Here is a 17,567-nt window from a genome sequence, read left to right on the forward strand (position 1 = left end):
ACAGCCACCAGAGCGCCTGTGCAGGAGCCGGGAAGGTAAATATTTACGTCGCCGCTGTACGGAGGGCTGCAGCGAGACCCCCGAGGGGAGCTCATTAGGATCCTGAGGCTTCCCCCACCCGAGGTGAGTACCCCCCAGGGGACATTTTGATGTTACAGATTCTCTTTAAAGGTGGCCATACACTTACAGATTTGCAGCAGATTCGACCATCAGATAGATTTCTGTCAGATGCCTGTCAAGTCAAATCTGACAGGAATCTGATGTGTGCCGCATACTAGGAACAGATTTCCAATAAATTTCAGAATGAAATCTATTGGAAATCTTTTGAAAATCGATCTAAGTGCATTATTGCACCATTAGATCCAATGCAACTCTATGGTCCATCGATCTGCTGTTGGCAGCACATCGACCTAGATTTTCCATCCTGTCAGATAGATCAAATTGATCGAAATTGATCAAAATCGATTGACCGGTGTATGGGCCCCTTAACACTGCTACCATCTATAGATGCGCCCTAGTGGCTGCAGATCTGTCTGAGTCCGCCAAGAGAAAAGTGCATTATAAACGTTCTGCTTCTGTCTGTATTGACCGTACTAAAATTGTCAACTGCCAGGGGAACGGTGTTGCACAATAGCCTGACCTGAACAGGCCCTAAAGCTTTTGTACAACAGCCAGTACCTTCTTTGCTAGATGATAAAGGAAAAAGAATCAATGCTACAGCTATACAACAAAGACCAATTTTCAGAAAATGGCCCATTTAGAGGCTTGCGTACACAGTGAACGCAATTTTATTTATTTATTTAAAGGAATACTATCGATGTATGCATTTATTTTTAAATGGTGTATGTTGTAGCACACATTAGGGCAAGTACTAGGAGCCATTTGATTCCTCACACAGCTGTTCCTCTCAGCTGTAAAATCCTCTGTCAGTTTTGGCGTCAGTGTTGGATACAAATGTATCTAATACTGAGGGCTCCCAGAGGGCTAGACCATGTCTCTGCAAAGGGGAGATGCTATCAACTCCTCAGTTTATAGTTTAATTATCACCTTGCTGAAAGAATCTTGTTGATATGGTGGTAAGGGGTTAAAGATTCTAGCAATGTGTGTTTATTATCTTTGCTTCTCTTTACTGATAAAGATACTAATAATGCTATTGTAGACAGTGGTCTGCCCCTCTCAGCAGCTTGTAAAGTGGATGTAGCCTGGAGTGAATCACCACACAAGCAGGCAGCCAGACTGAGTGTAAACACAGACTCCTGGTATAGCTAGTTATATTCCAGCAATATTCCAGCTCATTTAGTTACCTGTTACCACCTCAGATCAGCCTATTTCTTCTCATGTCTGCTGCATGCTGTGAGTGACACAGTGAAATATATTTGTGAGCTGTGTGACAGAGTAACCAAGCAGCTCAGGGTGACCCAAACTACTATGAGCTGTGTGAGAAATGAATTTTTAAGCAGGGATAGTGAGAGAGAGAGCTGGGTGAATAAATAAAGTGCCCCTAGCACTAGTGGTAATGTGTACACTAATATAGAGTATTAAAAAAAAAGTAGTTTCAATCGATCGTACTCCTTTAAGTATTTATATAGCGCCAACATATTACACAGCGCTGTGCAGAGTATATTGTCTTGTCACTAACTGTCCCTCAGAGGGGCTCACAATCTAATCCCTACCATAGTCATATGCCTATGTATGTGTTGTGTTGTGTATGTTTCATAATCTAGGGCCAGTTTAGGGGGAAGCCAATTAACTCATCTGTATGTTTTTGGGATGTGGGAGGAAACCCACACCGGCACAGGGAGAACATACAAACTCCTTGCAGATGTTGACCTGGCTGGAATTTGAACCAGGGACCCAGCGTTGCAAGGCGTGAGCACTAACCACTACGCCACCGTGCTGCCCAATGCAAATTTTGAATGCAAGTGTACATATCACGTTTTAAGCTTTAATCACAAATCCATGTGCAGACTGTCACTTGGCCATGCTGCATTTGAGAAGACATAGCCTGAAATACCGATCTATACAAGCCCCAAAATGTTGATATAAAACAGTGACTTCATACACTGAATTTATGCACAGGAATGTGTTCGACTATGCTGGCTCTATGGTGAGTACTGGTAATGTTGAAGCTTGCAGTACAAGAGAACATTTCCCAAGTGCAATGAAACCAGGATCTATACAAAGTTCTAATCTGGAGACCCTCCTTCTGTAAATCCTTTGTTCAAAACATGATGTGTATGTAAATAAGTTACAATCAACCCATTTCACAATCTGCACATAACCTAAAGCGAGAGGTTATATATATATATATATATATATATATATATATATATATATATAATATATATATTATATATATTATATATATTATATATATTATATATATATTATATATAATATATATATTATATTATATATAATATATATATATATATATATATATATATATATATATATATATATATATATATATATATATATATATATATATATATATATATATATATATATATATTTATTTACTTTTAAACAATGCATATTGCTGCCCCGCTGATCCTCTACGTTTAATATGTTTAGCCATACACCCTGAACAAACATGCACATCAGGTGCTCTGACTTAAGTCTGTCTAGATTAACTGCATGCTTAAGTAAGGTGCGCGATGCAGACTATTGCAGCCAAAGAGATTAGCAGGATAGCCAGGCAACTGGTATTGCTTAAAAGAAAATAAATCAAGGAAACTTTGCTGTAGGGCCATTTTCCACTAGCTGCACCTTTGCCGAAAAAAGCAAAAACGCATGAGTTTGCTGATTCTGAATTTCAGCCTGTTTAAAATAAGAATCTTGGGTGGCCTTTTCCACTACTGCGCTCCGATTTTTTTTAAAAAAACGCAAGCGCATGTCTGTGCGATTATGATGCGTTTAGCGTTTCAATGTAAAGTATAGGACTGCATGAAATACGCATGAAAAAAAGCATAGAAATGCGTTTTGCATTGATTTAACCGCTAGTATCTATTTTCAAGACCACACTTGCCAATCAGAAAAACGGAAAATGCAAATGCATAAAAAAACGCACATCAAAATTGGGAAAAACGTTTGCAGATGTGTTTTGCAGTGGAAAAGGGCGCTTAGACTGATGTGAACAGAAGACTGGGATGTTAACAGGTCGGATGCATCCTTTTAATCTGGTAATCTGTAACTCAACAACAGTCTCAAATAGATATGATTCCAGCTAGATACACCTGCATTGTTCACAGAGAACATAAACACCACAGCAGGTAGCCAAACACTACAATGGTCAGCAATGAAATAACCAACTCTGGACTGGCAACCGCCACTCCAATTCAATAAGCAAGATGTTATTGCTGTCTGTAGAGATCTCCATCATTTACCACTGGTGGAAAGAAGAGATCAAGAAAATGTCCCTAATGAGACCAAACCAATGTAAGGAATAGATTAAAGAGAACAGCCCTACCCAATCCTTTTGAACGGGGGGGGGGGGGGGGGGGGGACAAGTGTCTAGCAATAAAATGCATGCATCAGTTGTGAAGAATATTGTCCTTACCTGCCAACTGCATGGTGACAACTGTGAATGGTCTCCCGGTGAACTACTAAAAAAGCACAAGACATCCCCATCAGCAAATGCTCACAAAATGTAAACTAAAATAACCTCTACAAATTAGTTCATATACTACATTCCAACTATAGAAGTGTCAAATGATGTGTGGAGTGGTTGCTTTTGGATTAAGAAGAGATGCAACCGTCCAGGTAATTTATCTAATGGTTAAGGGCTCTGCCTCTGACGTAGAAGACCTGGGTTCAAATATCGGCTCTTCCTATTCAGTAATCCAGCACCTATTCAGTAAGGAGTTCTTCGGGCAGAACTCCCTAACACTGCCACTGCCTACTGAGTGCGTGAATTATCTAGTGCTGGAAGGAAAAGCCACATTTCATCTGGACATAGTGTTACTGTATGAAAATATTCTATGACTAATCCAAAAAGTTTACTCTGTCTAAACTAACTTTGGGTCACTTATGAGTAATTCAATGAACTTACTCCTGCTAGCATTGTGTGTATACCTAAAATGAAACCGGATACAACTGTCCGAATACAAGGTTTGTACTGAAAGTAATGTCTAATTGCCATCATCACCTGTATGCTATTACCATGAGTAATGTCTGCCAAGTATACTGAAGAGTATGACAAAAAACAATCTACAAGCACATAAAACTTGGGTATGAGGGTAAACCTGGTCTTCATGCAAACTTCTATGTTCATTATCTGGAGTATAACCAGTATACTTGCAGCTACATTTCAATACTTAACAGATTTGCTCTAAAGTATGTGAAAGCTCCAGCCTAGGAACTATAAAAATGTAACACCAGAAAAAATTAAATGCTTTTGTAGACTGTGCTTGTGTACTTAATGTAAAGTATACAGATACTGGTTTTCTCAATCCATCAACAGAAGAGTATAAAGGGACTCATAGCTGAATCATTAAAAAGATTTTATACATACCTGGGGCTTCCTCCAGCCCTGTCTGCTCCGATCACTCCCACGCCGCCGTCCTCCGCTGCCCGCAGCTTCAGGAACCGGGTCACTGATGTCAGTCGCAGCTAGCTATGCAGGAGAAGTGAGCCCTCTACGTATCTCTCCAGCGGCTGCTGGAGAGATACGCAAACAGCGCACTCTTACGTTAGACTGGCTCCTACTGACGGAAGTGTGCTGACCCGGTTCCCGAAGCTGCGGGCAGCAGGGGATGGCGGCTTGGGAGCAATCGGAGCAGATGGGGCTGGAGGAAGCCCCAGGTATGTATAAAATCTTTTTAATTATTCAGCTCTGAGTCCCTTTAAGTACACAAATCTCCTTGGTTCCAGTCTATCCGATCTGCAGGTGTAAACGCTGTAACCCAGAATTCCTCAATTCTGTCCTCAAGGCCCACCAACAATTCATGTTTTGCAGGAAACAACACACAATCACAGGTGGAGTTATTAATGTTGAAGCAGAGCTGATTACCTCTGTGGATTTATATAAAACATACAGTGTTGGCGGGCCTTGAGGACAGGGTTGGGGAAAACTGCTGTAACCTATAGCTGTCAGCTTTCATAGCTGAGATGTCCAATTGCTTATCAGGGTGAGAGAAGGGAGCATAACAGCAGTGAAGGGAGGCGTGAAGCCTCTTCCTCAGATGCCCCTGCTATAAAGTCTTTACAGACTATGTTATTCAAAAATGTGTAGGCCTCAGGTGTAAGGATGTGGGTGAGGTTTCTATATCGAGACCTTTGTCCACCATGTCAATGCAAAACAGTATTATGCAAGTTACAACCATCATAATATGCTCCATCAGCCAACCAGCAGGAGAAGTAGTCCTAAATCTTTCATGAAAAACCAACATATCTTGGCTGATTTTGTCAAAATGGTTTACAGTATGCTTGGTATCTCAGCCCAACAACACCTGGTGGTATTGGATGCCTGGAGTTTCACTTTAATAGTAAGCTTATTAGAGTGTTACAACTCTATACAGGCAAATCACGAGTTTGAGAATTGCTAAAGCGTGTTAAATGACTGCTAATGCTGTGTTTAAAGCTTAAACAGCAATCTCATTATGATTAGGATTCACAGGATGAAGCTAAAAGGTGCTTTAAGGACTTCACGAAAGGCACAGAATGCTTGGTAAATGTTTAATAAACGCCTGCCCTACAAGATTCTCTTTAGAATAGCATTTGGAAGCTAAATAAATAATAACTGTAGGAACTGGGGATTAAAAGAAAAGAAAAAAAAAGCACAAATATATGGTAACACTATAAATGTGTAAACTAGAAGCATTCAAAGAAAGAATATCCAAAACGCCTAAAAGCTGGAGGATTAGCCATACTATGCCAGGGGAAAAAAAACAACAACACATATACAAGTAGATAAATACTTGATGCACTTACATAACACATGTATTATACTGTCCATGTTTTGATTTCAGTGAATTTTATATAGTAAATGAAGAGAATTCTGTTCCTGGTGGGAACCAAGTCTTTTGCCCACAGTCTGAGGCTAAATCCTAATGTGATTTCTTCCCTTACATATTTTTTTTCTCCTCCAATCACCGAGTCACCTCAGCCTTGCTTGTAAACAGGAGTGAGCAGAGGATCATGTTTCAGCTAGGCAGCAGTCTGCTCAGCCAATCAGTGAGAAGCAGGAAGGTGGGAGAGTCATTGGTAATGGCACAGAAAAGCTTGTGGGAACTGAGAAAATATAATAATAGCAGAGAGATTCCTGAATAGATTGGAGAGCTTGTACTTGCAGGGAGAGATTTTTGGCAACATTTTAAACACACTGCAGTGTTTAAATAGAGTTTGGTTTTGTGGCCGACAACCCCGCTTTAACAAGAACTGTAGTGAATTTTTTTTCTTTTTATAATACTCATTTATAGATTATTTAGTTAGTGTAAAATCATTCCTCTCCCCATTTGCATTCTGAAATGTATCACAGGTGGTGACATCTTCAGTTCTGCCAGGTGATCTGTACGGAATGTTCATTACTGAGAGTTCTATGCAGTTGGGAAAAGCGGGTATTTCCCACAATGCAACGAGGTTCATAGACAGCAAACTGTGAGGTCCATGGTATTGACATCACCACAATATCAGCCGTACCTCCCTGATGATCTATTTGAGAAAAGGTTAAGATTTCACTTGAGAAAGGGGGTATAAGCAACTGATTAGAATTAATTTCAGTCCTTTGTTAAAGTTCATCATATTCAAGTAGTTAATACACTTAAAATGCCTTTAAAGTAAGCTTCAAGGGGCATGGACTAATAGTTTACTAAATTATATCAGAAGTCTACTATATCAGGATTGGTCACACATTATATATTCATACAGGTTTCGTCGAGAACTGGGGACTGAGTTTACTATAGCCAGAGGATTATAACAGAGTTTACTATAACGAGATTCTACTGTACACAGCGAATTACATGGGCAGAGCTCATACTGTCTTGCATTGCCAATAGCACTAGATTCAAAACCGAATCAGAAAAGAGCTGAGGAAACTGAGGTAGATAAAAAAAAAAAAAAAAAAAAAAGTAATATCTCACCATAGCTTCCGAGGAGATTCATTCATATTTCATTGCCTAAGAATAGAGGACATCCTGAAACTGAATTGGAAATAGCTGCTTGTCTATTTTCCTCCTCAGATGTAGTGATATGCTGTGCGGTGTCTGATGGGAAGGGAGATAAATAACCATTCCTAGATGATATGTCAAACCCTGTCATCGCTTTACCTTTTCCTTCAAAAATGGAAACTACAGATTCCCTCTGCATGAAGAAATGGCACATTTTACAACAATATCTACTCAGAGCATCAATTCATTTTAATCAGGCCAGTAAGTGTTCTCTCCGACTCACAGCTGGAAACTGTAGGGGTTCTGGGAAAGCAGCCAGTGAAAAAAAGCTGCTTCTGGAGAACTGCAGCGCTACTAGCTTTAAATAGTACTCAAAAGTTTCTTCAAGAGCAAGCAACCTTGTGAACGAGCGCTCGACACTATTGGCTACAGCTGTCCTGGCACTTGTATTGGCCTGAGGAAGTGGGTGTGCACCCGCAAAACGAGTTGTCTGTGCATAATAAACTGCTCTCTCACTTATTTATATTTTATTGTTTTTTAACCTGATTATATTCATACCTGGGCACCTCTTTACCCCAGTTGTAAACTCTAGATGTTTTATTTTAGATATGGGTAGTGTAGAAATATGTCAGCACCTGAAGTTTTCACTGCGGTTATTGTCTAAATGTAGGGAAACTTGCCTCACCCCTCTGTTCAGGAGACCTCAGTTTGATTTATACTGTGGTGGTCTTGGGGACAGCAAATAAGGGGCTGAGGAAAGAATGATATGAAATTCTCTCTTAGTTCTGCTTTTAAAGAATTATGAGCTTCCTGTCTGGCTTGCAGCAAAGTAAGATGCCCCATATGTGGACATGGAAGTAGAGGTTTTAAAGGGAACCTAAACTAAGAAGGATATGGATTTTTCCTTTTAAAATAATACCAGTTGCCTTACTCTCCTGCTGATCCTGTGTCTTTTTTAGCCACAGCCCCTGTACAGGCATGCAGATCAGGTGCTCTGACTGAAGGCAGACAGGATTAGCTGCATGCTTGTTTCAGGGTTGTGATTCAGCCGCTACTGCAGCAAAAGAGATCATCAGGAGTGCCAAGCAAGTAGTATTGTATAAAAGGAAACATCCATATCCCACTCAGTAAAGGTTCCTCCCTTTAAGTCCTTTTCCATGCGTGGAGCTGTACACAACAGATATGAACAGAGGATGAGGCAGTTAAGAAGGAACTTGACTATTTGCATGATTCACAAAAGCTTTTTCACCTGTTTTCACTTTTTCTATGTTACATTTTTAAGCTTGTAAAAAGCAAAAATATAATATAATTAAAGGAATACTATTGATTCACATATTTTTTTCAATTGACACAGGAATTGTTTGGGAAGTGCTGCCAAGTACTGCTGTATACATTTTAGTAGCAACTTCTTTGTTTACTGTTACCAATATACATTCAAAGTTTACTGACGCCAAAACTGACTGACTGAGTCATGAGGAGAGGGGAAATTCCCCTCACACTTGATCAGTTAACTATGTGTAGCTCTGTGTGTGACAGAGAGAGCTCCCAACAGCTGCAGTTTCTGTGTCCTGTGTTTCTGACTGACGTGTCTGAAGAGAGCAGAGGAAATGTAACTAATTGTCACAGCTTTTCATACTGTTTTTTGCTTTCAGAGTTTGATATGTTTGATATTTGCTTTCTGTAGTCTGATATGCAACTCTGGCTGTGCATTGAAGCAGACACCCCTTCTGCAATTGATTTGTCCCAATATAGCTAAATCCTACCCTCAATAAATTACAGTTTTTGCCTCTGATATTTCACATGAAAAGTAGGAAAATGTTTACACAGCTACTTAGACATTATTTGCACATTGTCATTTTAGAACACTTGGGTATCGATAGTATTCCTTTAAGGTAAGAAAAGTAAGACTGAAGATCGACCTTGATCTTCCATCCTGTCAGAAAGATCTAATCGAAATCGGCCAACCGAAGGCTAAAATCGACCAGTGTATGGGCCCCTTTAGTGAAACCATGCTCTAAACTGCAAGGGGGGGTTGGAACTTTTTGTCTTTAACTGTTATGCTGTGGTAATCTTTACAGCAGACAGGAAACTGAGTTTAGTTCCACCTTAAAGGGAACTGAGCACATTCTCTTTCAATGGAATCTCTCCTGGCATAGAAGCTGCCATGTTCCCCCCTCCCCTTCTCACATTCCTTATTTACAGAAGTCAGAGATGCTATCTTGACACATTGACACAAACTCGGTCTTTGAAGAAACAGTCCTAATTACTAACCCTCTTTGTTGTCTAATAGCATTGTTTACCTCTTGGTAATTAGCCCAATAAAACAATTAGGGACCTGAAAGCTCTGCGGCGGGGACGGCCGGGCAGCCCTGCTGAAACAGGGTAATTAATCTACTTTGAATGTAAAATACAAGGTAAAATGAAAGTTTATTTTAATAATGAAACAGATTGTCGGCATGCATTTTTCATATGCTATAAAAAATGTCCTGAATGATAAAAAAGGTGCTCGGTTCACTTTAAGGGCACTTTAATTACATTGGTATCACAATTGCTACAAAGTTTTAGGCCCCGTTCACATCTAAAATCACAAAACGCTAGCGATTACCGCTAGCGTTTTGCGGGAGTGATTTTTCCGCGAATAATGCAGAAAAATCACTGAACTGTATAGTGTTTTGGGAGCGATCGCGATTAGCGGCTAATAGTGATCGCTCAAGAATCGCCGCCAAATCGCTGCATGTAATGAGTTTGCAATCATCGATAATCGCAAAAAAAAAAATTATCGATAATCGTAAGAACACTGCCATAGCAAACCATGTGCTAAGCGGTGAGCGGAAATCACACAATTACCGCTCAGATGTGAATGGGGCCTTAGCCATGTGCAGAGAATTCACTTTTTTTTCTAAACTTCCTGCCAGAAACTGATACTTCAATTGAACTGCCCGTTCCACTGAAACACAGTAAAATGACATGTACATGTTGGCTCACGAGATGTAACCCGGCTGTATCCTGTGATCCACCCATGGAAAAAAGTAAAAACATACCAGTCCTCCTAAACAAATTCGTAAAGGGACGCTTAAGTCTGAAAAAAAAGAAAATCAGTTTTTACTCACCTGGGGCTTCAACCAGGGGTAGAAGCCCCAGGTGAGTAAAACTGTTTTTTTTTTTCCAGACTGAGTGTCCCTTTAATACAAATAACCTGTGCAAATTTGTATTAGTTTAATAGAAATATTGCTAGCGGTCAGGAGTCCCAATAGGTCTCAAGATTGAGATACCTTGAAGCCCGCCCAGCGGCTCTGGATCTCTGGAAGAGCTTTTCACTGAATGATGTTCTATAACTTAAAGGTCTCCGTCTGTAGCCATAGTGCAAGAATACCAAGCAGAGCCAAAGATGGAGGAAAGAAGGAGACAGACCGGAAAGTGAAGAAAGGTGTTAGTTTCGCAGGAGGAAAGAGAGAAGAGATAGATTAATACTGAATTAGTTTAGTTTAAAGAAAGGAAAAACAAGATAGGAACACTAGATATTAGAGGTATTGTAGCACAGCGTGCCAAAGATTACCGACTTTAGACAGATAGACTCAAAAAGTGCAGAAATGTCATATCAGGAAAGTAGTACTTGTTTTGCGCATTCATCCTGACTGACTTAAAGGACCACAAGCGCACAAATTTGAAAATACATATTTATAAAGTACATTTCGCTCAGAATAAAATGCACCATAAATGACTTTTCTCCCCTGTTGCTGTCACAGTAGGAAGTATTAATCTCACAGATCTGACAAGTTTTGGACTAGTCCATCTCCTCACTAGGGTTTTTCAGTATTTCCTTTAAACTTTATTAGAGTACCTCCTGGAAAGGATCTATATAAGGATGTGGACTGACTTCCCTACTCACCTTAACGCTATTTTGGCTGTTGAACCAAGCAATTGCCCTTTCATAAGTGCTTTTAAAAATAACGAAGACCCAGAGAATCCCCCATGCGGAGATGGACTAGTCCAAAACCTGTTAAGATTTTTACAGCTTACTGTAAGTGACATCGAGATGGGAAAATAATTTATAGTGCAATTTTACTCGGGAACAAATGTACATTTTTTATATATATGATACACATACATTTTAAAGTCTACTTTTTTTGGCGATAGCGATGCTTTAATGCCAGGACACCAACTCAAAAACGGTGAACAGTGGGAAGTTTGAACACCCCTGTATGGCCTCCAAAGATCAGCAACAGAAATCTATAACATGCCACTTGCTAGATCAGCCTACATATTTTAATGGCTTCTAAATATTTTAAAAGTGTGATTATACTCAACTTATTTTTTCTATTACAAAACTGTATAAAAGAAAAGCCAGTAATACGCCCCGTTCACAAACAATACTGCTGAGAGCATCTTGCCTGTTGTGCTTTTCTTGTTGTAGTAACTGTGCGGCTATTTTTCTGAGATCTGTCACTTCTTTTATTTCATCTTCTTCCTCCTCTTCTACCAACAGCTGCTCTTTCTGAAGTCTGGAGAATAAAAATGCAAAGAAACAACGCAATTAACCCATTCGGACACATTTTACTTTGGAAGCAATTTCAAAGTAGTACATTTTTCTAAAATTGTGGGCCTTTACCAGAAGGTTAAAGAAGAACTGTAACAAAGGATTGAATTTCCTCCCAATCAATAGCTGATACCGTTTCCCCATGAGAAATCTTTACCACCTCAAAGAAATCAGGGGGTTTGTATGGCCGATATCAAGGTGAAACTCCTCCCACAGTATGATGTCAGGACCTAGGTCCTGACATCACACTGTGGGACCTTTGTTGCTGTATTGTGGGAAATAGCATCTGTTTCCAACCGCCTAGCAACCAGCATCTAACTCTGTGCATATGTATTTCTGCAAAAAAGATTCTTGCAGAGTTCACATGCGTGTTTTTTCATATGGATGTTATTTACTGCTGGGGTGGTGGGGAATTGCAGATAATCTAGTATGATACTGACCCCTTGTTTATTATCTGCAACATCCCTCGATCCCAGCAGCAAATAACCATTTGAAATACAAAAATGACCCCCCCCCCCCCCCCTTATGAAATGCTACAAACACCCTTGTATGAAACATGGAATTAACCCCCACATTCAATGCAAGGATCACCCCAGTATGAAATGCAATTAGAACACCCATATTCATTGTTCATCCCCAGGCTCGTGCTTCACCTGGCTAATTTTGGTGAGCACCCGGCTGTCATCAGCTCGACGACGACGACTCCTATGCTGTAAGCGGCCCTGCATTCCCCACTCGGCTACTTTTTCATGCCACCCGGCTGGAGAAAAATTCTGGGGAGAACACTAAAACCTTTTAGCCTACAGCATTGTTAAAGGTTGAGGATATAGAGAATGGCAGTTGGTACGCATACAAGACACACAGCCGCTGGGAGACTTGGGCGCAGGATACAGCCGACATACAGTTTACCCTGCTCCTGCACAAGTCCCAGCGGCGTTCATTACTATTCCCCCTCTAGGTCCACGTGGATGGTGGAGAAAGATGTAATTCGGCTTCCAGCTATTGCTGGCGGACGAATTACAGTGCTTTAAAAGTAACTTCAGCTCAATCTTCTGACAGCGCGGAAGTTACTCACTGTGCGCTGCTATAGCTGTAATTGCTATTACGATCTATGGTGGCGCCGGCTGCACCCAAATCTCCTGCGCTATAATCCACGTGCTCGGTTGGTGCTGTCTGTTTTTTTCATGTCTGCCAGTAGTAAAGATGACTGTGTGCAGGCTGAATATGGATCAAACAATATGCACACATGAAAGGTGAATATAATTTCTTCATCTCGCATCTATTTTTTATCTTCTAACTTTGCAATGTATTGATGTATTTTTTCCTCTTTTCGCCACAGTTCCTCTTTAAGTAAATTTCAGATATATTTACCCTTCTTTGGATTCTGGACCACTGTACAGATGAAATACATAATGCAACTTCATGCAGCAGTGTGACCCCACAATGGCAGATTTTTATTATTAACCTTTATTTATAAAGCGCTAGCATTACATACAGTAGCGTATGTACTGTTTTCCAGAGCAACTACTTTTAGAAATCTCAAATTATAATCAGGCGGGTTATCCAAATAACATAATAGAGCAGTCATGTCATTCCCCTTGTCCCTCCTCTAAACAGTCACCATATGCCCCAAAAACTAATTAAATTAGACAGCATGTGTCCCCGAACAAAAATTAGGCAGCATGTTTCACATCTAGTGCTGCCATATTCTTTAAAGTGGAGCTGAACTCTTGCACAGGACAGAAGGAAAACGGAGAACCCTGTACGTATTTAGAGAGTTTTGTCTAATTTCCCCTCATTTCTGTCTAACCACAAGTTGTAATTTGATCTCTCCCCATGTCACATGGCTGCCATGGCAGAGAAGCTCATTTGAAAGCACAGGATGTTAACAATATGTCTGCTTGCATGAATCAGGAAGTCGATACAGTGCAGATTTAAACTATCATGAAGCAGGAACAGTTGGGGCATCCTGATAATTGTTTTGGACAAGCTCCCCGAAACGATTGACCAAGAACATTGCTGTGCAATGCAAACTTCAAAACTGTAAAAGCACTAATCACAATTTTGACACTGGCCACAGAGTCTTATTTATGGAGTATAATTTCTTCTATTGTCGCTACACACACGGGCACGCATTGTTTTATTTGAGTGCAGTCAAGTTCCTCTTGGCCATTACTATTGTATTTATTGCCTTGAAAATGGGACTTGCGCTATCCTGAAATGCTAAACAAAAAAAACCTCCATGTGGAATCAAGAAAAATAAATTTGCTAAATAAGTGAGAAAGACTGATGTGTAGGAAGTCAAGTGTGTGGCCATCATAGAGGACCGCTGAATAAGACCTTAGGACAAAGAATTCTGTTTGCAGTAATATTTTTACTGTAAAAGAAAATCGTGAAATAGCCTATAATGGTTGTAATAAGTTCAGTAAATAGGAACTGGAGACATCATTTAGAAAAGAGGTACAGGACCTGGAAATAGAAACTATCTGGTGGCGAGAGAAGACGTTTAGATGGACAGCAGAGCAGGGCGGTGGAGTCGGGAGTCGAGGAGCCTGTGTAATTTTGGGTACCTGGAGTCGGAGGATGATTTTTGTACCAAATCCACAACCCTGGTAAGAATTAGACTAAGGAGTCGGAGTCAAGGAGTCTGAGTTGGAGCCATTTTGGGTACCTGGAGACTGAGTTGGAGTCTGAGTCGGTGGTTTCATAAACTGAGGAGTCGGAGTTGGATGATTTTTGTACTGACTCCACAGCCCTGCAGCAGAAGCCCAAAAACGGTGTGTGGTAGGTGTGTAAGATCAGATAGGAGAACGCCCACCCCAGCAGCCAGCATTCTATTGGACATCAGATATTGGTGGGAAGGCGTGGAGAGAGAAGTCATTCTAGTTAAGTTATTCAGATAATTAACCCACACTATACCTTTGCTCTTCTTCCCATTCTTCATTTTCATCGGCTTTCTCCGATTTGTCACAAACTTTTCCACGTTCCTAAAATGTCCAACACCAACAACTCATCTTAGCGTGTGCAGTTCATAACAGCAATGCTCATCTACACTGTATCAGAGTTACCTTAATATAAGAAACAAATGGCCCGCTGAGCTGTACGTCACCATGATCCGACAGAGCAGCATCCTCACCACTGGGATCATAGTCATACCCATCCTGATCCTGGCCTGCTCATTAAAAACAGAGGAAAAATGGACGATCGATTTTTTTTTCTTAGTTTTTAATTCTGCTACTTTAAAGGCTAACACTTTGTTAAAAGTGCCAAAGGCATACCTCCCAAAAATAAGAAAACACACACGTTTTCCATCAATGAGTAAACGAACAGTGAATTATTTTTTTTCCACATACCAGAACTAATCAGATCTGCTTTCCTGAATCTCAAAGGTTATTAGATATGTCACAGATATGTTCAATTTTGTGAACATCTATAGTTCAAATTCTTTAAAGGGGAACTGAAGTAAGAGGTATACGGAGGCTGCCATATTTATTTCCTTTTAATAAATACCAGTTTCCTGGCAGCCCTGCTGGTCTATTTCTCTGCAGTAGTATCTGAATAACACCGGAAACAAGCATGCAGCTTGTCTTGTCAGATCTGACTTTAAAGTCTGAAACACCTGGGGCTCGATTCACAAAGCGGTGCTAACCCAGTTAGAGACTTTAGGCGTGATAACCATTGCACCACGCTGGTGAAAAGCCAGTTTAGGTGTGATAAGTTTAGGTGTGATAAGTTTAGGTGTGATAAGTTTAGGCATGCTAAGTTTAGATAAGTGTAGATAGCGTGCAAAGTCCCGCACGCAAAGCAGCGCCATTAAACTCTATGCGAGGTGCACCAGACTTTGCTAGCGCAAAACTTTTGATCAGCTGTGTACTGCGGTGCTAATGCAGTTGGTGCTTAAACTTATCATGCCTAAACTTATCACACCTAAACTTATCATGCCTAAACTTATCACACCTAAACTTATCACGCCTAAACTGAGTTTAGGCATGATAAAGGGCTTTTTACCAGGGTGCTAACTGTTAGCACCGCTTTGTGAATCAGGCCCCTGATCTGCTGCATGCTTGTTTAGGGGCTATGGCTAATAGTATTAGAGGCAGAGGATCAGCAGGGATGACAGGCAACTATTATTACTTCAAAGGAAATAAACATGGCAGCCTCCATATACCTCTCTCTTCAGTTCCCCTTTATCTCATTTTAGTACTATTCACCTCAGGGAAGCACTTAAAAAAAGGTACCACAAGTAAGATGTGGCATGATGAAATAAACCAGTGAACATTTAGTACCTACTTAGAACTTACCTGTGTTCACTTTCATTGCATGGGGGAATAAATAAGTGCTTCATCTGTTGCAGTCTAGTAGTCAAACTATAACAGCAGCTCTACTGAAAACTAATCAGAAGATGTAAAACTTTTTTTGTGGCTGTACAAACGCTCCTGTTAGCAGTATAGTTACTTAACCACTTAAGGACCACAGGCTTACACCCCCCCAAGTGACCAGGCTATTTTTTACAATTCAGTGCTCTGCAGCTTCAACAGCTCACTGCAATGCCATACAACTGAGCACACAAATTCATTTTTCCTTCTTTTGTTGCCACCAATAGAGTTTTCTGTTGGTGGCATCTGATCACTGCTGCAGGCTTTTTTTTCTTTTTTTCTTTTATTTTAAATACATGTTACTATTTTTCCCCCTCTATCCCCTTCCTCCCCCCGAGGTCCAATCAGGGCGATCCTCTCTCACAGGCATCAGCCTATGAGAGGGGATCATGTAGTGAAGCGATCTAGGGGACAGCCAAGTGACAAGGCTGCCCCAGTACACCGCTGCGTGAAATCGCAGTGCTGTACAATGTAAATAAACGACTAGGTTTTTTTTTAGTCTGCCAGCAATGATCGCCGCTGGCAGACTGTTGACGGAGCTCCGACACGTCACTCAAGCAGGGATGTGTAATCCCCACTAATCTCCTCCCCCAGGACTTGATGCTTTTCGGCGTTAGACAGTCCTGGGGGAGCCACTCTGCAGCTACCAATCAGCGTTAGCCAGTTGCAGAGTGGTCAAGGTTCAATAGGTCATAATTTCTCTGTGTGGGAGCTGGAAGAGCAGTAGTAAAGTCATTATAATTTTACTTCAGACGGGATTCCAGGAAAGTTATTTTTCGGATTAGTTGTACAGAGGCAATTTTCACCAGATCAGTTCATTTCAGTGCCAAAGTTGCGCGCCCAGCATAAAGGTAATTTGGAGCTCCGGCAGTTGCCAGACCCTGAATTACATCTCCCTCAGAGTTGCTACAACTCGGAGGGGGAACGGTATTTAACACCGCCGGGGAGTTTAGCAGCAGCAGGGCTGCGCCAAACGGCCCGGCGCCAATATAATATGACTCCAGTTTTCACTTCAGGTTTGCTTTAAAGAGAACCCGAGGTGGGGTTCTGAGAATGTAATCCCCATACAGAGACTGGGTCTGCCTATAGAGCCCAGCCTCTGTTGCTAGTCAGATTCCCCCTAAGCCCCCCCCCCTGCGCTCAGCGAGACCCCATTAATCACAGCTGCGCTGTCGACACGCAGCGTGTCGCAGCGGGCTGTGTTTACCTCTCTAATGCCAGTCTCGACGCTCTCCCGCCTCCTGCATCGCTCCAGTCCCCGCCCATGTCCCTTCCCTCACCGCTGATTGGAGGGAAGGGAAGCGGGCGGGGACCGGAGCGATGCAGGAGGCGGGGAGAGCGGAGACTGACAGAGAGGAAAACAGCCCTCACAGCGCGGCTGTGATTAATGGGGTCTCGCTGAGCGCAGGGGGGCTTAGGGGGAATTTGACTAGCAACAGAGGCTGGGCTCTATAGGCAGACTCAGCCTCTGTATGGGGATTTCATTGTTAGAACCTCGCCTTGGGTTCTCTTTAACCTCCAGCTCCAAATACTGGACTTGGCATT

The 17,567-nt window shown here is 41.3% G+C and overlaps 1 protein-coding gene across 4 annotated transcripts in view; it reads right to left on the reverse strand.

The window, feature by feature from the left end:
• Positions 1 to 17,567, reverse strand: part of LRCH2 (leucine rich repeats and calponin homology domain containing 2) — a 157,614-nt gene that overhangs the window by 61,649 nt on the left and 78,398 nt on the right. For 3 of the 4 annotated variants that reach the window (XM_068250913.1, XM_068250912.1, XM_068250915.1), the window contains 5 exons: positions 14,715 to 14,818; positions 14,566 to 14,633; positions 11,501 to 11,611; positions 10,382 to 10,459; positions 3,563 to 3,608 (listed from right to left, as the gene is read on the reverse strand). In XM_068250913.1, coding sequence (XP_068107014.1) covers positions 3,563 to 3,608; positions 10,382 to 10,459; positions 11,501 to 11,611; positions 14,566 to 14,633; positions 14,715 to 14,818 — 407 coding nt within the window. The remainder of the gene's footprint in view (positions 1 to 3,562; positions 3,609 to 10,381; positions 10,460 to 11,500; positions 11,612 to 14,565; positions 14,634 to 14,714; positions 14,819 to 17,567) is intronic. The other variant, XM_068250914.1, reaches the window with a different exon arrangement.

This window comes from Hyperolius riggenbachi, chromosome 8 (assembly GCF_040937935.1).
Source record: "Hyperolius riggenbachi isolate aHypRig1 chromosome 8, aHypRig1.pri, whole genome shotgun sequence".
In the NCBI taxonomy this organism is placed as follows: Eukaryota; Metazoa; Chordata; class Amphibia; order Anura; family Hyperoliidae; genus Hyperolius; species Hyperolius riggenbachi.